Source organism: Durio zibethinus, chromosome 11, assembly GCF_047325235.1.
Source record: "Durio zibethinus cultivar Kanyao isolate XHJ-2024 chromosome 11, ASM4732523v1, whole genome shotgun sequence".
NCBI classification, from domain to species: Eukaryota; Viridiplantae; Streptophyta; class Magnoliopsida; order Malvales; family Malvaceae; genus Durio; species Durio zibethinus.
The window spans coordinates 26,023,534-26,049,404 of NC_143172.1; the positions used below are offsets into that span (position 1 = coordinate 26,023,534).

General features: G+C 34.3%; 4 protein-coding genes across 5 annotated transcripts; 3 read left to right on the top strand and 1 right to left on the bottom strand.

Moving 5' to 3' along the window:
- The first annotated feature begins 663 nt into the window (after positions 1 to 663).
- On the top strand, positions 664 to 1,504 carry LOC111290403 (uncharacterized). The gene has a single exon (XM_022881693.2). The coding sequence runs from the start codon at positions 664 to 666 to the stop codon at positions 1,420 to 1,422; it is 759 nt and encodes a 252-aa protein (XP_022737428.2). The 3' UTR covers positions 1,423 to 1,504.
- Positions 1,505 to 4,189: 2,685 nt separating this feature from the next.
- On the bottom strand, positions 4,190 to 7,505 carry LOC111290671 (CBBY-like protein). The gene is made up of 8 exons (XM_022882076.2): positions 7,100 to 7,505; positions 6,932 to 7,002; positions 6,690 to 6,848; positions 6,428 to 6,494; positions 6,085 to 6,180; positions 5,657 to 5,703; positions 5,355 to 5,435; positions 4,190 to 4,439 (listed from the first exon to the last, which is right to left on the bottom strand). The coding sequence occupies exons 1-8, from the start codon at positions 7,427 to 7,429 to the stop codon at positions 4,316 to 4,318; spliced, it is 975 nt and encodes a 324-aa protein (XP_022737811.2). The 5' UTR covers positions 7,430 to 7,505; the 3' UTR covers positions 4,190 to 4,315.
- Positions 7,506 to 8,473: 968 nt separating this feature from the next.
- On the top strand, positions 8,474 to 13,380 carry LOC111291387 (DNAse I-like superfamily protein). 2 transcript variants are annotated; one of them, XM_089768493.1, is made up of 10 exons: positions 8,474 to 8,851; positions 9,420 to 9,512; positions 10,249 to 10,393; positions 10,716 to 10,917; positions 11,042 to 11,120; positions 11,614 to 11,675; positions 11,916 to 12,002; positions 12,193 to 12,296; positions 13,097 to 13,189; positions 13,252 to 13,380. In XM_089768493.1, exons 1-9 carry the CDS (start codon positions 8,618 to 8,620, stop codon positions 13,168 to 13,170), a joined length of 1,080 nt encoding a protein of 359 aa, XP_089624619.1. In that variant the 5' UTR covers positions 8,474 to 8,617; the 3' UTR covers positions 13,171 to 13,189; positions 13,252 to 13,380. The 2 variants fall into 2 exon arrangements, with proteins under 2 accessions (XP_089624619.1, XP_022738814.1); XM_022883079.2 differs by having other exon boundaries at positions 8,476 to 8,851; positions 13,097 to 13,380.
- Positions 13,381 to 15,552: 2,172 nt separating this feature from the next.
- Positions 15,553 to 24,876, top strand: LOC111289555 (lysine-specific demethylase REF6-like). The gene is made up of 7 exons (XM_022880692.2): positions 15,553 to 16,691; positions 18,174 to 18,252; positions 18,615 to 18,682; positions 18,758 to 18,908; positions 19,576 to 20,270; positions 20,880 to 21,602; positions 22,065 to 24,876. The coding sequence occupies exons 1-7, from the start codon at positions 15,815 to 15,817 to the stop codon at positions 24,545 to 24,547; spliced, it is 5,076 nt and encodes a 1,691-aa protein (XP_022736427.2). The 5' UTR covers positions 15,553 to 15,814; the 3' UTR covers positions 24,548 to 24,876.
- Positions 24,877 to 25,871: the final 995 nt, after the last annotated feature.

Below are 25,871 nucleotides of genomic sequence, written 5' to 3' on the forward strand. Positions count from 1 at the left end.
TGTAAGTAAATTACTTTACATAATATAAGTTACTGTATTCATTGCATATGCTATATAAATTACAATATAATAAATTTTTTTATTCACAAAATAGTTTTTTTTCTTGGTACGTCTTGATTTGCTTACAAATCTATTACGACCATTAATCAGCAAACGAGAAGTCGTACAGTTAGAATCAATGACAAAATTTATAATTGCCTAATTTAAATTAAGAAAGATTTTTTTTTTTTTGTTAAATGACAAAATTAAGTAATTTCGATGGTCTCTCTTCAACCAAAATTTCACGTGGCTAGCTAGTTTCATCACTAGCTCTGTCGTTTAGGTCTGAGTCTGCCCTATAAAAGAGAAGTTAACCCAAAGGCCAGACCAGGCCAGTAGCCAAAGCAATCTCGTGAACTGCTAAAGGTCTCTCTATCCATCTCGAGACGTCTGTCATTGGCTGAAAAAGTAAAGTCAATTTTGTCACAGCTTTTGTTAGAAATTTGAAAACCCTCAATCCTTAATGTTTGTTTCTTCTTGCCAAACCTCATCCACATTCCAAAACAAAACAAAAATCTCTTTGCCCTCAAACCTTAGCTAAACAAACTCTGTTCATCTTCTTCTGATCTCACCACAACGGCAAATTATATCCTTTCATTTTCATTCTTTTTCTTTATGTAAACAATGAATCCTTCCTTCTTATGTAAACCCTCTATCCTCCTTAAGCCTTTCCTCCTTTCTCTCTTTCTCTCCATTTTATTTCTAGCATTTTCAGCCACCCAATTCCCTCGTATCCGCCTCAAAACCGCCCTTCAAAACACTAGAAACCCACCTTCCAACGCCATCGCCGGCATCCGTATCCGGCCAGGTTACTCTTCCTACAACGCATACATCGAGCGTCAGCTCAACAAAACCCTCAACCCAAAACTCCGAAAGATATGGACGACTCGCGACTGGGACAGAAAAGTCAGGGTCTTCGTCCATTTCTTCGCAAGCCTGAAGCAAAGAAACCTTCTTTTCAACGATTCGAAGGCATTGTCTATAGGAGCTAGAGTCGGACAAGAAGTGGCGGCAATGAAACTGGTGGGTGTGTCGGACTCGGTCGGAATAGATTTGGTGCCATACCCTCCACTTGTAATGAAAGGAGATTTCCATGCACAGCCATTTGAGAACCAAATATTTGACTTTGAGTTCTCCAACGTGTTTGATCACGCCTTGTACCCGTGGAAGTTTGTCGGAGAGATCGAACGGACGTTGAAGCCTGGTGGTGTTTGTGTTCTACACGTGACGTTATCGAAACAGACGGATAAATACTCGGCCAATGATTTGTACAGTGTGGAGCCATTGGTGGAGTTGTTTAAGGATTCAGAGCTGGTTGAGGTGAGGAAAGTTGATGGATTTGGGCTTGACACTGAGGTTGTTTTCAGAAAGAAGAATTATTAGTTTATTTCTTTTACAGTCATTTTTTTTTATATTTAATGTTTAATTAACTTCATTGTTTTTAAGTGGTTACTGTATTTTTTTATAGTTAATAATTAGCCCTGCATGACATCTAATAAATTTAAAAGTCAAATTTCAACTCGATAAATTTTTTTAAGCTCCATCCGCTTGTGCTAAAAAAGAGATGTATATTAAAAAAATAAAAAAAAAATTTATACGAAATTTCGTAAATGAAATTGGTAAAATTACTTATTAAAAATAAATAAATTAATAATTAATAAATGAAAATATTTTATTATATAAATTAAGCGTATAAAATTTTAAAAAATTTTAATATATTTTTAATAAAAATATTAATAAAATATCTATTATTAAATAAATACTGATTAAATTTAAATTTAAAATAATATGTTTAATAATTATTAATTTTCAAATTTGATCGATCTATTACTTTAAATTTTTTTATTAATATTTTTATTTACTTGTTTTTAATAAAATATTTTTCAAACTTCACTTATAAATTTATCCAAGTTTTGTCGGAAAAAAAAAGGCTAGAGAAGATAAAAAAATAAAGTTGAAAAATCCTGTGTTGAGGGGATCGAATCCATTTGTCGAAAGAAGAGATGGATTTTTCTTTCTGCCAAAGAATGCAACCGAAAAGAGACAAGATTTTTAATATTAAAAAACCTAACCAGTAAAAGATAAAGGTCTTTTGGAAGTCTCTTTCAGCCCAGCGACAGCCGTTGGGGGTGGAATTGGATGATGTGTAATTGAGCAAAAAGCATGATAGATGTAGGACAAGTGTGGGGTCTGCAGGGACGGTAATCTAATATGTGTCCGACGAATTTCGATAATTTAATTCATATTCGATGAATTTTGATTCAATTTAATTTTATAAGATTGATTTTTTTTTTAAATTTAAATTTTAAGTCGAATTGAATCAAGTAAAATTATAAAATAGTTAAAGTCAGATCTGATTTGAATTTTAGATAAATTTGATCCAACTCGATTCGATGCGATATTATATAAAAAAATATTTTTAATTAATTATTTAATTTATTATTTATATATATATTTATATAATGATATTTTTAAATATTTATATTTAAAAAATAATATTTTATATTTTAAAAATAATATTTTATTAATTTCAAATCGAATTAAATATAATTTATATAATATCGAATCGGATCGAATATAAAAAAATAAAAAAATTTTAAATAAAATTAAATTTAAATTTAATATCGCATAAAATCGAATCGAATTCGAAACGAATAAAATCTGATCCTATGTCAACTTTACGTGAGGATAAAAGAGTAAAAATTAGCTAGTTTGCTTTTTGGCGGAGAACAAATATAAATAAATATATAGATAGATATATAGATTTTGCATCATTTTATTTTTTGAGAAAAATAGATATACAGATATTTTAATGGTTGGATGGATAATGAATAGGAGTATTTAAGAGAGGTGATGGATAAGGTAGCATCAGTTGGCATGCATGACAGTTTGTTGTGGAATTTAATATGGCACCGATGGTTGGCCATTCGGCAATGAGAGATGGAAATCTCCAACAACTCCCATTGATTTGGCCATACCAAACTAAATTTATGGTTTAATTTGCTAATGACTAATGGGTATCTAAAAATATTATTTTAAGGGTTAATATAGTGTGGTCCAGTTAATGAGTGCTTGTAGATATTTTTTAAGAATAGTTAAAATATTATTTGAAGTTTTTTTTTTTTTTTTTGCATTTAGTATAAATTAAATTCTTAATACAAACAATTATTATTGTAATTAAGTTTAAATTAAAATGATATGTAACTAATTGTGAGATATATGGTTGAATTACAAGACTAATCACCAAACTATAAGGTTGACAATAGCAAGACGAATTCATTCAATTGGTTTATGCTAATTAAAGGTGATAAATTATTTGATAAGAATTCGAATTAAATTTTTATAGGATTTAACCGACTTTCATTAGTTTAATTTGATTGATTAATTTTTAAAATTTAATTTATTTATATTATTTTTAAAATATTTAAATAAATTAAAGTATAAAATAATTATTTTTGTTTTATAAAAATTTCAAAAATATATAAAAATTAATAGATTTATATAATTTGTTTCGACTGAATTTTTTTAAAAATTTTCATTTCTTGATCCAAATATAATATATATATTTAATATTTGAATTTAATTCAAATCAAATAAAAAAAATTAATCTAAATAAAACTCAATCAAATATTATAATTTTAAATTACTTTTTAATTTTTTCGATTTTTTTCCTCAATCGTAACGCTAGTTCGTTGCTTTTGTAATCAATTTTGAGGGCTAGAAAAGAGACCTTATCGGACGGAATCTTTTGTTAATCATGTAGTGCAGAAATTGGACCTACCATTATAGCTCGAGGGTGACATTGGACCTATCAATTTCTGATCCGCTCTCTCTCTCTCTCATGGGCATGGCTGCCCACTATTCTGAACAGAAGCAAGTGCTCGGCCCAACAATGAAAATTAGGAAGCCCAACTTTGACCTTCAAAGGGAACGAGGTAGGACCTGATTGCTCAACCGGCTGGCCAAGCATTGACCTTTTTTCTGGTTTTCATGGCTGAACTTGAACTTCCATTCTCCATCCAGAAGATAGTGTTAAACAGTTTGGATCCAGCCAAAATGTATACAATCACAAGGGAGATTTTCATTGAAAGTAATTTGCTTTGGTGGGAAGAACTTTTCACAGTGATTTTTTCATTCATAGAACCAAAAGTGACAGCTACGAATAAAGTCTAGGCATTGATCTTAAGTTTGTGTCTTAACAAACAATTATAGGAACAAAATGACTTGGGCATTAATAAAATTTGGAGTAGCTCTCTTACAGTTGATATTTTACGCTTTAACTAACATACTGCTTCTGTAGAAGGCTTCCACAGAATGCCAAGTCGAACCGCTCTACTGGTGGATCTCCAATGCAGTCAAAGACTGCATCAGCGTTTAAGAAGTCTTCATCGGCTGTATATCTGCAGCCAGAGGTAAGTGAATGTTAACATGATTTGGTATTGCATGGCATGATATGAAACTCTTTACTGTCTTACAGGTTGATGAAGACATAAAAATTGATTTCAAGGAAAAGGAAGAAAGGGTGAAGGGGTTGGGAAATGGGAAGAGAACTTTTCATGCATGGGCAATAAGCACAGTACTTAAGCAGCTTGAGAGAAGCCTATGGAAATTCCAGAGAATGAGAAAACTTAGAAGTTTCTGTTCAAAATAAAATGTCTCAATTTTCAAGTAGCAAATTCGCAATTTAAGATTTGAACACAAAACTTAATTAAGTTGATTCATATAATCACCCGCAAAAAGTTACATCCAAATTTAAGGTTCGAATCTCAACATCTGCAACTCTTTTCTCAGCTAAGGCCTCCTTCGTAAAAAAAATCACAATTTAAGATTGGTTTCTATTTTGTCTCTTGTAGAAGTAGCAGAAAGTTGGGACACTCTTTAAGCTATTTGCTTGATAATGAGGCAAAGTGTCACACCCAGCTGAACTTTAAGTGAGAGCAAGTAGCACTGCCAGTAAGTACAGATGCCAAACATGATTTGTCTAACTCTAATGCAAGTGAATCATTTATCAGAGGTTTACCCTCCCAAATTAATCATCTAATCCATCCAACATCTCTGGTGAGAAACAAACATGTTATTGGATGGAGCAAAAAGGGAGCCCCAATAACCAGCAATTAGAAGTCTAAAACATCCTCCAGTCTGGCAAAAAATATTGTTCCTATGACCGGTAAGACTAGCCAACATCCTCACAATTCTTCACTTCCACAAACTGAATATAAAATATGATGATAACTGAGTACTCATAAAGGTACAAAACTGAATAAAGTAGTCTGGAAAGAATTTGTATTTATGTGGTTGAAAATCGAAAGAGTTACCCGCTCTTTGTCACTATGCAAGTCATTCCAGCAGCTTTGGCTGCAGCAAGTCCTATGGCACTGTCTTCTACAACAACACAACTGAGGAACAAATTGGAAGAAAGAATCAGATTCCATCTAAAACAAAGGTAGTTAACAACAGAAAACATAAGCATTTTAATATGAACTTGCATCGAACTAATTGTCCGCAGGTCAAGGAGTCAATAAGTTGAAATCATTGGCAGCATTCTAGAATTATTTACTGATCTTGCAGTATTGAGTATCACTGGCAACATCAGTAAGGCTTTGTTATGATGCAATACCTTGAAGGATCAACCCCGAGAGTGTTTGCGGCTAAGGTATAGATGGCCTGCCAGAAAGAATATGTACGCTTGAGTAGCAGATAATACATCTTAATATAGACAAATATATGAATGAATTTGAACCAAGTAAACTGTAATGGAACACTTGTGAACCACATTGAAATAAAGTATGCAGGGTGTGAGCATGGGATTTAGAACTTAGATGCCTCTTCTGTTCATAACAGTAAAAGCAGTTCATTTTCTTATTTTAAATCCATAAAGACAGAAGGCCAAGGCAGTTTTTAAATCTGTATTAATAATGACTCATCACTGAAGTAATATTTCTGTTTTCGAAGGTTCTGAGAGCAAAATTGAACGATATTGTATGATATATCCATGCGGTGTCTTTGCCATTCTATAATTAACTTTAAGAAGGATGACATACTTACTGGATCAGGTTTTTTGCGGGGAACCACATCTCCAGCAAATATCTTGATCTTTTCTGCTCGCTCTGGTCCCAGTAAACATGAAACTACTGCAGAGACCTAAAAGTAATATGATGATACTAAGAAGATTACTTCAATGTGTAATGGATTTGAGTAGAAGAATAGAAATGAGAATTGAATAAGAACCCTCCATATAAGTGTGCCATGATGAACTTAGTCTATTATTCTCTCCTGCTAAACTGTTTGGATAAGTAAAAATGCAATTCTCAGATTTGTAGCAAGTCATCCTGGGTCAAATTAAATCAATCATTCAATTAATCACAGTTGTAGAACCTGATTAGCATACCGCCTTCTCATTGGATGTGCTGCACACAGCAACTTTTACTCCTTTCCCCAAAGCTTGATCAATCAACCTGTTTAATATGGTACCAATAACTCATAAGACTAGAATCTGGAAATCTAAAATATGTGATTGAATTCTTCATTTTCTTGCCATTCTTTAGAAACATACTAAAGAATCACATTTGGGGTTAACTTGAATCCTCAAAAACACAAAATTTTAAGTACTACAGATTGAATAGATTAACAGAAGAAAGAGGGTGACTAACTTCGCAACACCAGGACGAAGAGGTAACAGTCTATTTTCAATGAGAGCCATGAACAACTCAGTCTTTCGCTTATGAAGTGAAGCAATGAATTCCTTTCTTTGTTCTTCACTCTTTGGAGCTCTTTCTGGCCACCCTGTCTTGTTAAAGTAAGCTGTCATCCTACAAACCAAGAATCAACTGAAAACCACTTCAATTTTTTATTAACTTAAAAAAGCAAAAAAAAAAAGAAAAAAGGAGATTACCTTTCTTTTCCACCACCAATTTTGAGCAACTCCCCATACAAATCCACGTCCCATGTAAACCCCAACTCTTTCTGTTCCATCATATAAAGTTGCTCATCCTTAATCAACTCATTCATAAAAAATTTACAAACAAGAGAGGCAAAAAAGAAGGTAAGAAGTATGAGTTACTTCTTTGAAAGTGTCATTGAATGAAATTCTGTGGCCATCCTTCTCAGTATCAACGAGGACACCATCACAGTCAAAAAGAAGAGCTGAAGGAAGAGTAGCGGAAGAAGAGGCAGCAGCTGAGCATTTGACTTTGAAGGAGGTGCTGATTTGTTGAGTTCTTGTTGCTGTTCTGTTGTAAAGGAATGTTGTTGAAGTAAAGAGTGAAGATGGTAAGTTCTTCCTAGTGAGTTGGTGGTGGCTGAATATGGATGGTTTGGTTTGAGTGCAGGAATGAGTTGAAGAAGAAGAAGAAAATGATGGCAAAGAAAGAGAGATGGTGGTTGAAGCCATTTCAGTTCAGCTAGTTTTTTCAGGCTGTCTATTACTATCAGCCCTTGGCTTCAACAAGAACAAATTGGTTCTGTTGGCTATGATTGGTGCCCTTTTAACGGTCTCACTGTCCCGACTTATCCGCCACAATTCACACTAATACCGATTGGTCACCAGGGAAAATAGAATCTGGACCAGGGCAATAAAATATGGACACGATTAAAAAGAAAAAAAAAGCAAATTTCTTTATTTTCCATTTTTACTCTCCCAAAATTTTCCTCTCCAATTAGCCAATTAAAAAGAAAAGACTCATGCTTTCGTAACCAATTAAATTTTAAATTTTGATACAAGTAAATTTTATTATTTTTATACATATTTACTTAGTCAACAATATCAACTCTTTTGATTGTTTAATAAACATACATTCGACTATCACATCGTAATCATTCATTTAGAGTTAATGTTTAAATTTATTATCATAAAATTGATTCGTCTCTTACAAATGACTCATTCAAAACCTTCACTAGCATCCTAATTAAGGCAACACTTTAAAATTATATGCTCGATCTCTAATTTATTTTGAATTATTAAATGTAATTTATATTTATTTAAGATTATTAAATACAATTTACAATTACTCATACAAATTTTTCTCAAAGTTCTATAAAAACTCATAATTAACTATTAATTGTCAACTATTTTAGTTATATCATCGATTTTCATCTCATATGTAAAGTAAGAATAAAACCCATATAGATAAGATTTAAGTATACCTTATCCTTGAAACTTGTTTGATACTCTTAGATTACTTGTTTAAATACTTTCACTGACTTAGCCATTGAAACGCATTTCAAAAACCAACTGAAACGTCTCTTGACTGTGGTTTCTAATTGCAGGCCAGGCCGAGTTCTCTTTGGCTCAACTTCTAGCTAACTTCCTCCAATTAAACACCTAAAAATACCATCAATAAATATATTAATAATAAAATTACATATTTCCAAATGTATTGACCCGCTAATTTACTTTTACAAAAATAGGCCCAGGTCATGCCCTAATCCAACACAATTTGAGCCCAATGTTTCTTATAGTACTATTTTTTAAAAATTATTTTATTATTTTTACAGCTGAATCAGGTTTGTACAAATGGTGTTCCCTTGAACAAACAGAGACAGTTGGGACTTCTAGGAACTCTGAAAGCTGAGCAAGACCATGAAGCGGTTCTTCAAACCAATAGAGAAGGAAGGGTCGGCCAAGAAGCCCTCGCTTTCACCTTCAAAGCAAGGTGGCGAAATTGGCGAAGCACAACAAGAAGAGGACATCAAGAAAGAGCCATTGAAGTTCGTCACATGGAACGCGAACAGTTTGCTTCTTCGAGTCAAGAACAACTGGCCACAGTTTTCCAATTTTGTTTCCAATCTTGACCCTGATGTCATTGCTATACAGGTGAATTTTCTCTCACTTTCTCCTTCTCTCTTAATAACCCTTATTTATTTATTTATTTTTGAATTTGGGACTTTGATGGATTTCCGTTTATTACTGTGTTTGGCTAGAACTGGGTATTTTAGGTTTTGATCTTTAACGCTTTAAGTGAAACAGACATTATTGCATTGGGAACTAAAACAGGGTTATTGTTGCCAATGATCATGGCTCCTCCTTATTGTTTATTCTATTTCTAGCTGTCTCCATTTTCTATATTTTAAAAGAGGGTAGATCTGCCATGACTATTTGGCAATGGGGTTTGAATGGCAATGTGACTATGTGAGTACTGATTATGAACTGCCTATGGCTTAATCTGGAAACGCGCTTGTACTCCAGGCATAGCAGTAACTTTTTCTTGTAGCAAAATGTAAAAATATATAAAAAAAAAAACACATACACACGCACATTACTTTTTGTTAATTCCTGGATTTTTTTAATTACATTGCTTCATCTTGGTTATTTCATATATGCCAATGCTGAACTATGGTTACGGGCGTTATGGCTAGTCGTTTTTGGTGTATGTTCATGGTAGGAAGTAAGGATGCCTGCTGCTGGTTCAAAAGGTGCACCTAAAAATCCAGCAGAGTTAAAAGATGATACAAGCTCTTCTAGAGAAGAAAAGCAGGTAACTATTTTTCTCTTGGTAGCATCCACGACTAATATATGTTTTAACAGAGACTTGCGTTTCCTAAAAGGTTAAAGTCATGGGTGCCGTTATTGTTTGATGTAGTTTCCTTTAGAATTCAATTTAGGCATTGTAGTTAAATTGAGTTAACTCTATTTTTTTCTGTTCCTTTCTGTCTCTTTACTTTTCTCTATTTATTACCTTAGTGCGTTTTTATCTCCTCAATGACAATCTTATGCAAAGACATTTAAATGCGCTCTAAATTGACTAGATTAAAATCTTGGGTTGGGCAGATTTACATTTTTCTTGACAAGAAAGTTTGGAGATTCTTTATCATCATTTTCTTAGTAGCATAGGTCTATTTTTTATATACATTTTTTTTAAAAAAAAATCATGCAACACTACCGTTGTTAATTGCAAAAGTTACAAATTACAGTCTGTAAATATGCTGCATAATCTGTGAGCATTCCATTTCATGCCATGGGTTTTCTAAATAAGGTCTCACTGGTATACATACATGTGAGCATGCATGAAGAGTGTAATCAAGTAGTGGTATATTATCATTGTTTTTTCCTTCCTATTAAATTAGTCTATCATTTTTGGATAGGCTATGGTAAAGGGCACTTTTCTTTTGTTCAAAATAAGGGGCCTAAACAGCCCATCAAAGAACAGTTTCATATCAGTGTAATGCATGTGGTTTGTCTGCTATCTACTCTAAAATTGGCAAACCATGCAGATATTGATGCGTGCTCTTTCTCGTCCACCATTTGGAAATTATCATATTTGGTGGTCTCTGGCGGATTCAAAATATGCAGGCACTGCATTGTTAGTAAAGAAGTGCTTTCGACCCATAAAAGTTTCTTTTTCTCTTGATGGAACAGGTATTTTTGTTCACAAACATCCATTCTCCAATTTCCATGTAGGGAAAAAATTCTTATATATTTGCATTTTGGAACAGTTGACCTTTCTTATTGGGATGGGCCTAAATGGAAAAGAACTGGCAACTCTATGCTTTTCTAAACTTCAGAAAAAATATTTCATTTCTCTTTCTCTGAGTGTGTGGAATTGAATATATGCCTGCATAAAAAAGAAAAGAATGCACATCATTTTGACTGTACATTTGGACAATCTCGTTAAACCACCTAACAAGAGATCTTGTGTTATGTTCTTCCATACTTCCTTGAAACCAAATATTTTTGTTAGTTTCAAAGCATGAACCAGATGGCCGGGTTATTTTAGCTGAATTTGAGACAGTACGTGTATTGAATACCTATGCACCAAACAATGGTTGGAAAGAAGAGGAAAATTCATTTCAGCGGAGAAGAAAATGGGATAAAAGGCTTCTAGAGTTTGTTGTGCAATTGTCAGATAAGCCTCTTATTTGGTGTGGAGATCTGAATGTAAGGTGAGTTCTTGGGGTGGTGGCGTGTGGGACTGTGGGTGGACTTATAAATCTTGTTTGGTTCATACAATACATCTTCTCTTTCTGGAATGAGCAGTGTTCTTATGGATATCCTTTGCTTATGCAGCCATGAGGATATTGATGTGAGTCATCCAGAATTCTTCAGTGCAGCAAAGATGAATGGTTATGTTCCTCCAAATAAAGAGGTTATCAATGATGCCTTTGTCTTTGCACTGAGGGTTGACTTTGATTTGAACCATTTCTTGACATAATCTTGACATTTTATCTGACATCAATTTTGATACTTATATATTCATTATAAACTTGACCTTGAACACCAAAATATGATGGATATCAAAACCAGTAGGCAAACTCCAGAAAGCAGTGGGGTTAGTTGGATCACATATAAGGTGCAAATTGATCATCTTAGGTGGTCCACCAAGTGATATTGGATCTAGCTCAGGAATTGATGGTTTGGGATCACTTTAGAAGTGAAAACTGCTGGTTAAAATGCCACCTTCTATTTAATTGATTCAGGCCTTGCTTGTGATGATGAATGTATGGATTGAATTTTAAATCTTAACATTGAATGCACTCAACTGCCATAGTTCCCTTAAGAACCAGATATGGACTAATTCATGTAGTATTCCTCTCCATGTTTAAAAAATAACTGACAAGATAGTCCACAATGATGTGCAGGATTGTGGACAGCCTGGATTTACCTTAGCTGAGAGGAAGCGCTTTGGGGCAATATTGAAAGAGTGCGTCATTTCTTCAGACAGCCCTTACTACTGTGATTTCCATAACTCATTAATATGTTGAAAGTTGAAACTATGATCTGTATGGTAATGTTATTTCCATGAGTGTTTGAAATAGGTTGAAACTTATTATTATGAAAAGCTCGAGCTGATATCTTTCGCTTACCTGCATATAATGAGATATTGTCTTTTCTTTGATTTTCATTTGCATATACTTAAAAGAATATTGTGTATTTTGCTTAGGGGAAAGCTATTAGATGCATATAGATACCTGCACAAGGAGAGGGATATGGAGCGTGGGTTTTCATGGTCTGGAAACCCCATTGGGAAGTAAGTAGTTTTTATGCCAACATAATTGCCTTTGATTTTATTATTTGTCTTGTCATTATTGTTCTTATTGATATTAACTTTATTTTTGGATGATATGAACCTGTTTAAATGTGTCAACCAATCAAAGTTTATAGAGGAAATAGTTGACTAATCTTAGGTTGGGATGTAATGCTGGTTGGTTTTATTGCAGGTATCGAGGAAAAAGAATGAGAATAGACTATTTCGTGGTTTCAGATAAGCTCAAGAACAGGATTATTGCATGTGAAATGCATGGGCACGGGATTGAATTAGAAGGTGCAATTTTGGGGGTTTTTTTCTTTATAGTACTTCTTTGCCATGACACAACTTGAAGCTAGTGGTAGCCATTTTCCATTAGTCATCTTATAGATAAACCATGAGAGAAGATGCAAACTAATTTCATTATTTTAATTATTTAATGGCATTATTCTTTCTTCTTTTACTTATGGGGGAGAGTTGCTTGACTGCTTGTGGTGAATGATCGGGGGCTATGTACCTGAGGTTTTTGCTATTTCATCTTTTTTTAGAACTCATGAGTTTAGATTTAGATGTGAACCATAGACAATACTAAGCTAGTAAATGCAATATAGGATTGTTCAATTGCTTTACTTGGTGATCCTGGGAGTTTCTTCCTTTAGTTTTCTTCTTGCTCACTTTAAATGCTGAACAGAAAGTGTTATCGAAATCTTTTAAGTTGATGATAGTGCTACAATCTTCAATAGCCTGACAAATTTTGGTTTCTGTTAGAGCAATCTTTAAAATTTAAGGTGTAAGCCAGTCCTGGTCAACTGGCAACCACATGGCCACATTTACTCAATATCTTTAGGTAGCTTGCTATGAACTATCAATGCCTAAGCACCATTATCATCCTTAGATCCTTTGGCTTCATTTATCAAACCCACATGGATACCATATACGCCATACAAAGGCAAATGGACACCTTTAAGTTTTGAATGCACAAAAAGAAAGAAGAATCCTTGCAATTTCGGTAACATTCAATGCCTTATTTTAATGCATTTTACTCTTGTCTGTTTCTGTCAAATAAGACATCCGGCATTGATCATGAAATTTTGCAGGTTTTTTTGGGAGCGACCATTGCCCAGTTTCCCTGCACCTTTCACTTTCAAAGGAGTGCAATGAAGCAAATTGACATGGTGACGATGCCTTGGTATTAATTGCAACTAACTTCTCTTTTCTTTCTTTTTTTTAAAAATGTGAATGTATAATAAATTATTAATTGCAACTAACTTCTCTTTTCTTTCTTTTTTTTAAAAATGTGAATGTATAATAAATTAATATTTTTGGACCATTTTATTAATATTCAGTACTAATGTTGTTTTAACCTTAAAATTTGGAATCATTTTTATGGTTTTCAAGATTTTTTTTTTGTTCAAATAAAACGCAATTTGGAAATAGAAAAAAAAAAGACTGTAAATATTGGAATTTAAAATTTAAATTTATTAGATATTATTTTATAAAAATAATTATTTAAACCAATAAAAATAAATTTTGGTTCGATTTTCAAGATTTTCAACCACGCACTCATCCTTTAAAATGCTCCACCAACAAACAATAAAAAATAAAAAAAATTCATTTGCTACGCTCAAAACAGTACTATGTTTCCTCTGATTTTGTGATTAATTTTCAAAATCTCATATATAATCATTTGTATTTATTTTGTACAACAAATAAATTAAAATTTTTTAATATAACAATTAGTAACTTTGAACAATGCTTATGAAATTAATTCTAAGTTGATTTTCCATTTTCTGTATTGATCTTAAGTTCATATTGGTGGTACCTTCCGCTTATGACAGTTGTATAATACGATAAAAATTTTATTTAATTATTACAAATGAAAATATTTTAAGAATTTAAAATCTGGAGCATTTACTAGTAGTATTATTTTATGGATGACAGGACAACTGTAAAAGGAAGCACTACTCTTTTATTTAATACGATATGAAAGCTCTATGTTATCAGACCAACCAAAAAAAAAAAAAAAACAATAACATAGAAGCTTAGTTCGTCATGTTTGATTCATTCTCAAATCTTCGCCTTATGTCATAAAATTTTAAAAAATAACAAATAGGGAAGAAAAAATGTGTATTTTTTAGTTTTTTTTTACAAAAAATAATCCAGATAAAAACGTTAATAAAAATCTAAATTGATAGTTAAAAAATTATTAAAAATTAAATTTATAATTCAAACTTTATCCAAATTTTTAGTAAAAAATCTATGTAAAAATATATAAAATATTTAAAATTTATATAATTAATTCATATAAAAAGATGTTTTAATCTAATAATTTAGATTTTTTATTTTAATTTCTCCTTATTTAACCATTTTTAATAATAACTTTACAAATTCTTTTTAAAAAATTTCGTTTAAATCTTTTTTGATTAGATAAAAGTATAATTTTATTTAATATTATTCATTTATTTATTTATGCGAGTGGATGAGAGTGTTTAACGGAATCTCATCTTGAGATGCCTTTCCTTTAATTAAAGGTATTATTAAATTGTTATTAATTATTAATATATATTATAGCCAATCAATCATCTTAAAAAAGTTTTTGAACAAAAAAATATTTTAAAAAGCTAAAAATAATGCAAACGAAATGTTGGTTTAATAATAAAGAAAAATTCTTAAAATTTTAAAATTTTAAATTTAAATCTTATAATGTATGAATTTAATTATTTAATTAAATTATAATAAATTATATGATATAATATTTTTAGTGTGTCGCCAAAGTTAATTAAAAAAAAAAAGTCTGCTTTGGCTTTAAAAAAAAAATGCTACTATATGCATACAGTGGTATGGCCTACAGCGATGAAACAAGGGAACCAATCATTTTGTGACACGCAAATTTTCGCAGTTTGAGAAAGTGGGATAAAAAAAAAATCTTACGTGGTTGGTTTTCTTATAGACTCTGTTTTGACCACTGCCTAGTCAAAATCAAAGTAAAAGTGCACAGCAAAATGAAACAATAGCCTTAAAAATTACACGAAGCTTATTTATTTATTTATTTTGATTTTTAATTTTTTAAAAAATTACACAAAAAAATAAGTGAAAACAATGTTTAAAGCATATTTGAAAATAAAGATATCATTAAATAAAAAATTGAAAGTACCAAAAGAAGTAAAAGTTTTGATTAAAAAAAGTCATAAAATTATTATTTTTTATAAAAAATTTAAATAGAATGATAATCTCACTTCAAATTTAAAATATATAATAAGTTTCAATAAAAATTTACATTTAATTTACAGTTAATCTATAAAAAAAAATTATTGATAATAAAAATTAAACTTAAAATTTATAACTAAAATATTTAAATTTTATCGTACTTAATTAATTTTATAAAAAAGATGATGAGAAAAAAAACACTTTAAAAAAGGGTCACATGGCATTATCCAGAAATGAAAAAACAAAAAAAAAAAAAGCAGTGGCAAGAAGGTAAATAACAAGAAAGAGAATGTCATTTTCATATAACTGAAACCACTAGTCGCATGAGTACTACTCTGCCCATTCCTATAGTTTGCCATTGCTTGCCCATTCCTCTGCCCTCAATAAAATTTTCACCGTTTCCCCATTTCCTCTGTAAAACAACCCAAAGAAAAAACAGAGGACAGAGAAAAAATAAAAAGAAACCCATTTCTCAGAATATAAAAACCAAGAAAATGGAAGCTCAGAAGAATCTGAAAACTCTCTTCTTTGTTTTTCTTTTTCCCTTCAGAAAATGAACTCTTAATGATTACCCAAATTGTTACCCAGAGAAATTTACTCTTCTTTTCATGGCTGCTTCAAGCCTTTCACCTGAACCAAGTCAAGAAGTGTTTTCATGGCTGAAATCTCTGCCTTTAGCTCCAGAGTACAGACCCACTTTGGCAGAGTTTCAAGATCCAATTGCCTACATTTTCAAGATCGAAAAGGAGGCTTCCCTGTATGGAATCTGCAAAATCATACCTCCGGTGCCACCTGCTCCTAAAAAAACAGCAATTGGGAACCTCAATCGTTCGCTTTTGGCTCGTGCTGCAGCTAATGCTAGCTCCGATTTGAAGCCGGCACCCACATTCACTACCCGCCAGCAGCAGATCGGGTTTTGCCCCCGAAAACCTCGGCCCGTTCAGAAACCCGTCTGGCAGAGTGGGGAGTACTACACTTTCCAAGAATTTGAAACAAAAGCGAAGAGTTTCGAAAAGACTTACTTGAAAAAATACAGCAAAAAGGGTTCACTTTCAGCTTTAGAAGTCGAAACCCTTTTCTGGAAAGCAACGGTTGACAAACCCTTTTCTGTTGAGTATGCTAACGACATGCCTGGTTCAGCTTTTGTGCCGTTGAACTCAAAGAAGAGCAGTGGGGGAGGGAGAGAAGCAGGGGAAGCGGTTACAGTGGGGGAGACACCCTGGAATATGAGGGCGGTTTCGAGGGCAAAAGGGTCATTGTTAAGGTTCATGAAGGAGGAGATTCCGGGTGTTACTTCCCCTATGGTGTACATTGCAATGTTGTTCAGTTGGTTCGCTTGGCACGTAGAGGATCACGACTTGCATAGCTTGAACTACTTGCATATGGGAGCAAGTAAAACATGGTATGGTGTTCCAAGGGATGCTGCGGTTGCCTTCGAGGAGGTGGTCATGGTTGATGGCTATGGAGGAGAGTTCAATCCTCTTGGTAAGTTCAGTGACTATTAAATGTGTCTCCTCTGTTTCTTGGTTAGCTACATGTGGAATACTTTCTGTTGACTCTGCATATGTAGGTAGTAGCCCATGTAGGATAGCATTGGTGAGATTGACTGGTTTGAGCAAAGGAAGAATAAACTTAATAGACTGGGCGCTCCAATTTGACTTTTTTTGAATGGAGAAATTGGAGCTTTCTAAGGGGTGTTAGTTATCTGTTGGCATTTTAGACTTTGTAGTTAGTGACCCTACTCTGTTTCTCTCTTCTACTATTTTGTCCACCATGGCCGGACAAGGCTGCACATAAACTGTTTGATGGAAAGCCAAAGAGAACAACAGAGATAGGCAACAGTAAACTTGTATTACTCAAGTTGTGGTGTGTGTACAATGAGGGTAGGGGCACCTTCTATTTAAAGCTAAGGCTGAAATAGTTCCTATCTTAGGTCTCACAAAGAATCCAACATATACTGGACGTTACAAAGGATTACAACTAGAGAGTTCTAATTTTACATGGACTCTATCAGAAAGGTGTTTGAACCAGCTTGGACTCCTTCTTCAGCGGTGCCCGCACGGGGCCCCTCCCTAGGCCTGTGCCTGGGCTTTCTCCCGCACCCACGCCTGGGTCTGTCTGAAAGCTGCCGAACCAAATCCCTGGCCTGAGCTCCCTGAGCTCGTTTCAGCACCCACGCACCCATTCTGGGTCATGGTCCTGCCCCCAGGACGTCCATTGCGTCTCTGGGCCTGGTTGAATTATGTTCAGAGTGTGGCTATGGGATAATGTTAATTTATTGTCCTGACTTTAATCATAAGTTATCTTTGAGTGAAGTAGTTATCATTTTCTCTTCAATGCTCTGTTGATTTAGGTCTTTGGCTTGAAGGATTTTTGGTTCAAGTAACTGGAGTGTTATTTTAGAGATTACTCCTCTGTCTCAAAAGAAAATTGTATCTTCTATGTCCTCTGTAGGAGCTGTGGTATGAAGCAGTTATGAGAGTGATTCATATTATTTGATCTGGTGGTTGCTTGTCTCATAGATATCTGCCATGAAATCTTTTTCTTAAAAAGTATTTTGGTAGAGTAATGAAGAACAGAGGATATGGTGTATGGTTCTTTATAGATTTATATATATCTTCATATCATTCTGCTTATGTGACTATTTTATATGTTTTTTCTTATCCCCTTGTACATGTGTTTTATATCCCTTTCAAGCTCTAGCACCTGGGAAGCAATTAGGTTAAAGTCTTGAGAGTGTGGCTTGTGATTAAAATAGCACTTACTGACTTCCTAGTGTATCAAGGTTTTGACTTGCCATTTTGGATCAGGTTAATTTTATTCCATGAAATTCCTATGCTTTGATTGTATTTTGGTTTAACTGGAAAAGCGGTTCAATCTCTCATATTTAACTGATGGTACTGATATTAAATCTTTTTTCCCAACATGCCAGTTGAGCAAATTTTATTTTAATTTCTCATGTATTAGTTACCTTTTCTACTCTTGGCGAGAAGACCACAGTGATGTCTCCTGAAGTATTTGTTCGTGCTGGTATTCCATGCTGCAGGTAAATTTACCCCTCTATTCTTTTGCACGCTTGAGTGTTCTTTGGCTTTCTACAAAGTTTCTTAGATTCAATTCAAATAAAAAAGTAATACTTGTGATCTTTACATTTTACTTCTTTTTGGCTTGCATTTCACTTTTCTCTCATTCCATAAGAAAGTGTTTTAACTCCATTTTTTGTTCGTTTAATTAAATTTATGGCTCATCCTTTTCATCTTATATTAGCAAAAATGATACACTGAGAAGTTCCCTTGAAATACTTTTATGCTAGAACTTATTCTCATTGTTCCTTATGATATGATTTTAGTGTCTTGGTGAGGGATGATTATCTGTCTCTTTCTTACGTTAATAGTATTCTGAAACCAGGTTAGTGCAAAATGCTGGGGAGTTTGTTATCACTTTCCCAAGAGCCTATCATTCAGGGTTCAGTCATGGTGAGATACCTTTGAATTGCTATTACTTACTATCATAGGAGGTAGCTTATTTAGTCCATATGTTTTTGCCATTAGGGTTTAACTTTGGAGAGGCAGCTAATATTGCAACTCCAGAATGGTTAACAGTGGCCAGAGATGCTGCTATTCGAAGAGCTTCAATCAATTATCCTCCTATGGTCTCTCATATCCAGTTACTTTATGATCTTGCACTTGAGTTTTGTTCAAGGTATGACTCATGTCTATTATAGAAGCAGGATGATTCCATCCAATGCCTGGTTCTTAATTTCGTGATGCATTCTGCCTTCTCAACCAAATATAGTTGAAATTCTTACTCACCACAATTTTTGTTATAGTTTGCTACTCTTACTGTTAATATTATGCAATTCATTTGAATATGCATGTGAAATTTAATTGAATAGTTCCACAGTACTTGGGAAGTTTCTGGGGATAGATAAATGGCTTAAAATATTTTTTCCACTTACTCTTATCTTGCTATTGCTTGTGATTGAAATATTTTCTTGTTTTTTCCTGATCCTTTGCTGCTCTGACTTGGGTTCAAATGGTGGAGATGGGTACCTTTTACCTTTTGCAAGTTTTTCCTAGTAACATTTAGATGGCCACATTGTCATGCTATGTTTACTTTGAAATGTCGTATAAGTGGCCAACATTGGTACATTGAAATATTGAAGAGTCTAAGTAACATTCTCCCTTTAGTTTTATTTCACGTTATTAGTAAATTAATGTCCGGATGATCTAAAGGACAGAAATCTGTGAATATTTATTGGCATGTTCATACCAAAAGTTGTTTGTAGGATGCTGAAGTACAGTAAATTGAAGAGCAATAACTTATATTATGCACCCTTTCCTCATTTGTGTTAGGTTTATCCTTGCAGGGTACCTATGAGCATCAGTGCTAAACCAAAGAGTACTCGGCTAAAGGATAAGAAAAAAAGTGAAGGAGAAACCGTGGTTAAAAAATTATTTGTGCAGAGTCTTAAACAGAACAATGACCTACTTCATATTCTTGGAAAAGGATCTTCTGTGGTACTACTCCCCAAAAGTTCTGACATTTCTCTTTGTTCAGATTTACGTGTTGCATCCCAATTAAGAACAAACCCTAGGATGTCCCTTGGTTTATTTAACTACAAGGAAGTAGTGAAATCCCCCAAAGACTTAGCTACTGATGAGATCATGCCAGGTGGGAATGAAGAAACCAAGGGAGTAAAAGGTTTCTATTCAGCGAAAGGAAAATTTGTTACTATGTATGAGGGTAACCAGGATTCTTCTTTTAGTGGAACTGATTATTTATGTAGACTACCAGTGCGGACCTTGAACATGAGCATGGAAAGAGAAAATGCTGTTCAAGGTGATGCACTGTCAGATCAGAGGCTGTTTTCATGTGTAACATGTGGAATATTGTGCTTTGCTTGTGTTGCTGTTCTTCAACCAACAGAACAAGCGGCTAGGTACCTCATGTCAGCTGATTGTAGCTTTTTTAATGATTGGACTGTCAGTTCCGGAGTAACTCGCAATGGGTTCACTGCTGCTCAAGGGGATGCAATCACTTCTGAGCAAAATCCTTTTACAAGTAGGCTCTATATGGAAAATTTCTTCTATTAGCTGATATTTTCATGTGATTTACATGCCAGTCAAAGTAAATATTTTCTTTATTTCCTTTCTGCTTAATGTATTCATTGTGCTTGTGGGGCAACATCTTCTCTTTATGATGTAGTGTTTGTAAATGTTGTTGACTAAAACAGAAGCAGTCCTGTTAAGGATTGTAAGTAGACTAGTTTGGAATTTGGCTGGAGGTCATTGGGTTCCTAGGAAATGTTATATCCAAAGTGTAATAGAGATAGGGTCTCTAATAAGGTAATGGGAACTGATGCCCTTTTTTATGTTATTCTCATAGAAATTGGCTTCTGTTTGGGCTGGCCGGAAGATTGGTTGCTCACATACTTGCATCTAAATAGGATGCGATGGTTGTCATGTTTGAGTTAAACTACTTATGCTGCATAATGTCTTGACCATATGTTTGTCTAGATCAGCATGCTCATCCAAGCTTCTGCAATTAATATTTTATATAAATAGTGCTGTGTTATTTCTTTTGCTCTATGTTTTGATTTTCCTTCAATTTTTTTTATTTATTCTGAACACATCATGAGCCTTAATTTTTTTTTCTCTCTTTTGGATACAGGGTGGATGAATAAACGTGCTCCAAATGCTTTATATGATGTCCCTGTTCAGTCTGTTGAGTGCAAGTTTCGGCTGGTAGATCAAAGTATCCCAGTAGTGGAAGATACTGAAAAAGGGGGAGATACTTCTGCTCTTGGTCTATTAGCTTCAACTTATGGAAATTCATCTGATTCTGAAGAAGATCATGTTGAACCAAAAGCTACTGTCTCGGGTGATGAGACAAATCCAGCAAAAGTTTCATGTGAAAGGAAATTTCAGTATAATGAGTCTGGTTTCTCTCCTGGTGATGCAAGTGGGAGTCATAATCCATCATTATCAAGGCTTGATAAAGAGGAAGCTCCTGTCCATGTTATTGATGGCTATTCAGAACCTGGATCTAGAAGAGTTGACGTCAAGAATAGAAGCCCTCAAACATTTGACAGCACTATTGAGGTTGAAACTGATAATCTTGCTTCAAGAAGATCAAATGGTTTGGAGGATAAATTTAGAGATCCAATTACAGCATCACATGCTAATCCAAGTTACTCCCCAGCCACTCACGGCACAGAGAAAATGAGGTTTGGCAAAGCTGTTGTACCAATGGAGAATGCAGATATTCCATATGCTCCAAGGTCTGATGAAGATTCTTCCCGAATGCATGTCTTCTGTCTTGAGCATGCTGTAGAAGTAGAACAGCAACTTCGTCAAATAGGAGGAGTGCATGTTTTTCTCCTTTGTCATCCAGGTGCATTTTGGCATACCTGAATGAATATTTTTGCATAAACTTACACTACACTTTTCTGTGAATTAATGTGCATTGCCTTAATGTTTCCATTATCTTATGCAACTTTTTTTGGATGATAATTCATGTGGGTAAAAAGTCGAGTAGGTAAGGGGAAATGCAGAAGTATTGCATGTGGGTAAAAAAGGGGAATGGTGCTGCACAGGTGAAGTCAGAGGTTAACGTTTGATCTCTGTTTTATACTCAATGACAGGCACCATACACTGGCCAACTTGGCCCTTGACCTGTATCTTCTAATTGCAAAAAAAATTTTTTTTTTGCCTGGGAAAAATCTTCAATTACTGGTTTTTATTTTCTGCATGTTTTGCATCTTTGTGAAAACTAATCAATGGTTCTACCAAGTAACTGTTTTAGGTTCTTTTCTTTTCTCTGCAGTCTCTAACTATTAGCTATGAAACAATGCAGAGTATCCCAAGATAGAAGCAGAAGCGAAGTCGGTGGCTGAAGAACTAGGAATTGATTATACCTGGAGTGACATCTTATTTGGGGATGCTACTAAGGATGATGAGGAGAGGATACATTCAGCTCTTGATAGTGAGGATGCTATACCTGGGAATGGGGACTGGGCGGTGAAGCTGGGTATCAACCTATTTTATAGTGCCAATCTCAGCCGCTCGACACTGTACAGTAAACAGATGCCATACAATTGTGTTATATACAGTGCATTTGGCCGTAATTCTCTTGTTAGCTCACCCTCAAAGTTAAATGTGTATGGGAGGAGGTCTGGCAAACAGAAAAAAGTAGTGGCAGGGAAATGGTGTGGTAAAGTTTGGATGTCAAATCAGGTTCATCCATTTTTGGCACAAAGAGATCCTGATGAACAAGAACAAGAAAGAAGCTTCCATGCTTGGGCAACTTCAGATGAAAATCTTGAGAGAAAACCAGAAAATGTTCTGAAAGCTGAAACAACCAAGGTGGCTAAGAAGTTTAATAGAAAGAGAAAAATGAGGGCAGGGATTGCACCAAGAAAGAAAGTGAAATACATTGAGCCAGAGGGTGCAGCTTCAGATGATTCATTGGATGGTAGTTCTCTTAGGCAGCAACAGAGATTTTCTAGAGGCAAGCAACCTAGACTGATTGAGAAGGAAGAGGCAATTTCATATGATTCGCTTGAGGATGATTCTCTTCTGCAGCACAGGAATCTCACTAGAAACAAACAGGCAAAATTTATTGAAAGAGAAGATGCTGAATCAGAGGATGCAGAAGAGGATTTTACCCATCAGCAGCATTGGAGGAATCTCAGAGGCAAGCAAGGCAAATATATTGAAGAAGATGATGCAGTTTCTGGAGATTCACTAGATGAACGTTCTCTTAAGCAGTATAGGAGAATTCCTAGAAGCTGGCGAGCCAAATATTTGGAGAGAGAAGATGCTCTATCAGATGATGAACAAGAGGAAATTTCTCATCAGCTGCATAGGAGGATTCATAGAGGCAGGCAAATCAAGTCATTCGAGAGGAATGATGCCATCTCAGATGATTCACTAGCAGATAATTCCCTTAAGCAGTATAAAAGAATGCGTAAAGGCAAGCAATCAAAATTTTTTGAGAGAGATGATGCAATGCCAGATGATGCATCAGATGATGATTCTCAACATCAGCTTAGGAGGATTCCTAGAGGCAAGCAAATGAAGTGCATAGAAAGAGATGATGCAATGCCAGATGATGCATCAGATGATGATTCTCAACATCAGCTTAGGAGGATTCCTAGAGGCAAGCAAATGAAGTGCATAGAAAGAGATGATGCATTTTCAGATGATTCATTAGAGGATAATCCTCAACAGCAGCATAGGAGGATTCCTAGAAACAAAGTGGCCAAATTTACTGATAGAGAAGCTGTAGTTTCTTTTGATTCATTGAAGGGTAATTCTCATCAACAGCATAGGAGGGTTCCTAGACGTCAGCTAACCAAGTTTATTGAGAGGGAAGATGCAGTGTCCTCTGATTCTCCAGATGATAGTTCTCTTCAACATCATAGGAGGATTCCACGAAGTAAACAATCCAAAATTCTTGGGAGGGAAGATGGAGTTTCAGATGATTCGCAGGATGATACTTCTCTGCAGCAGCTTAGAAAGACTCCTAGAAGCAGGCAAGGGAAATTTATTGAAAGAGAGAATGCAGTTTCATATGATTCAATGGATGAGAATTATCATCAACCTAATAGGAGGAGTCTTAGAAGCAGAAAAAGGAAAGCCCAGACACCACGGCAAAAAAAACAAGACACCCCTCAGAATGTGAAACAAGGGAAACGTCGGACAACAAAACAAGTAGCCTCTCAGCAAGTGAAGCAAGAGACTCTTCGGAATCAGAACATCAAAATTGACCGAAGTGCTAGACGGTGCAATTCCTATGGTGAAGATGAGATAGAAGGTGGACCCAGCACGCGTCTTAGGAAAAGAATACAAAAGCCTCTGAAAGTATCAGAAACAAAACCGAAAGAGAATAAGCAAGCTGGCAAGAAGAAAGTGAATAATTCTTCAAATTTGAAAGCTCTAGCTGGTCACAACACCGTGAAAGTAAGAGATGAGGAAGCAGAATATCAGTGTGACATGGAAGGTTGCATCATGCGTTTTGGCTCGAAGCAAGAGCTGATCCAGCACAAAAGAAACATTTGTCCGGTCAAAGGGTGTGGGAAGAAGTTCTTCTCACACAAATATCTGGTTCAGCATCGTCGAGTTCATATGGATGACCGTCCTCTTAAATGCCCTTGGAAGGGCTGCAAGATGACATTCAAGTGGCCATGGGCTCGAACCGAACACATTAGGGTTCACACCGGTGCTCGTCCTTATGTGTGTGCTGAGGAAGGCTGTGGACAGACATTTCGATTTGTGTCAGATTTCAGTCGTCACAAACGGAAGACTGGTCATTCAGCAAAGAAAGGTAGGGGATAATTTGAAGCAAGAGAAGTGTAATTTAACATTTCTAATGAACCTGTTGTTCACTTGGCAGGGTAGGTTAGGTTCAAGGAAAGGTTTAGAATTTCCCCCATTATTGTCATTCAGAAAACTGTTAATTATGTTTTGACCTTGGGTTTCATTATGCCCATTCATTTACTGCAATTAGAGCAATTGCTTGGCTCTTGAACCAGATTCCTGTCTTAACCATGTTCACTACTAGGATGTTCTGTTCAGATGCTAGGTGATTCCACTGTATTTGGTGGTTACTCTCACTATCTTTCAAACTCATGAGAGACATGAAAAAGGCAAACATTGACACACAACCTTCTTTGTTCATGAAGTTATTTCATCAATTTCACCTTATTGGCCTTGGTATTAAGGGCTATGGTATTAAGGGCTGTATCTTGGTCAATTTAAATGATAATCATCCTCTTGGAAGTAAATGGAAGGTTAGCACGAGTGACAATTTTGCAGACTTTGCTTCTAGTCCTCTGTTGGATGTTCCCTACTTTCCATAAGTTGGGCTAATGTGCTGAATTTATGCACCATTTTCTTCAATCTGGGCTAATGCCTTTGTCATGCAAAGGTTCTAAAAGCTTCCTTTGCGTGGGCTACTCATCAGCATGTTCATATATGCTTGTACACCATTTTAGGTTTTTTGCAAGTATGCAAATTTTTAAGAAACAAATCAATCTATAGTTGCAAATTTTAACTCCCAAATTAAACTACTGATCCATTTATCTCAGAATTTTTTTTTATGCTGATATATTTAAAAAAATGTAAGGGAAAAAGAATTCTAACCTTAAATTTCAAGGATCTTAAAGATATATAATAGCTGGTAAGTTTAATTTATAGTCTTCAATTATTTTTTATAAGAAAATAACTGTATATCAATATAATATATTTATTAACTTAAAAAAAATTAAAAATTAAGATTAAACTCAAATGATTCATTCACATATTTTGTAATACAAAATAATTTTTGTAAAGAAAACGTTATAATTTTCCCACCCTATTTTCTAGAATTTGGCCTCCTTGTACTAAAAACAGTTTGAAAAATATCGCAATATAATATCTCGACTTTACATTAAAATTTCCATCGATTATTAAAAAAAGTTTACTAAAATTTCTATTTTTGTTTTCCCTTAATTCTTTATTTGTAAAAAAATTTAATAATCCATATATTTATATCATATAAAATATTAATAAATTATCTATTTTTATCTTATATTACATAAAAATTATGTATCAAAATTTGTTTTGATATAAAAATCTAAAATTTATTTTTTAAAATTTTTTAAAATTTATTTATGATTTT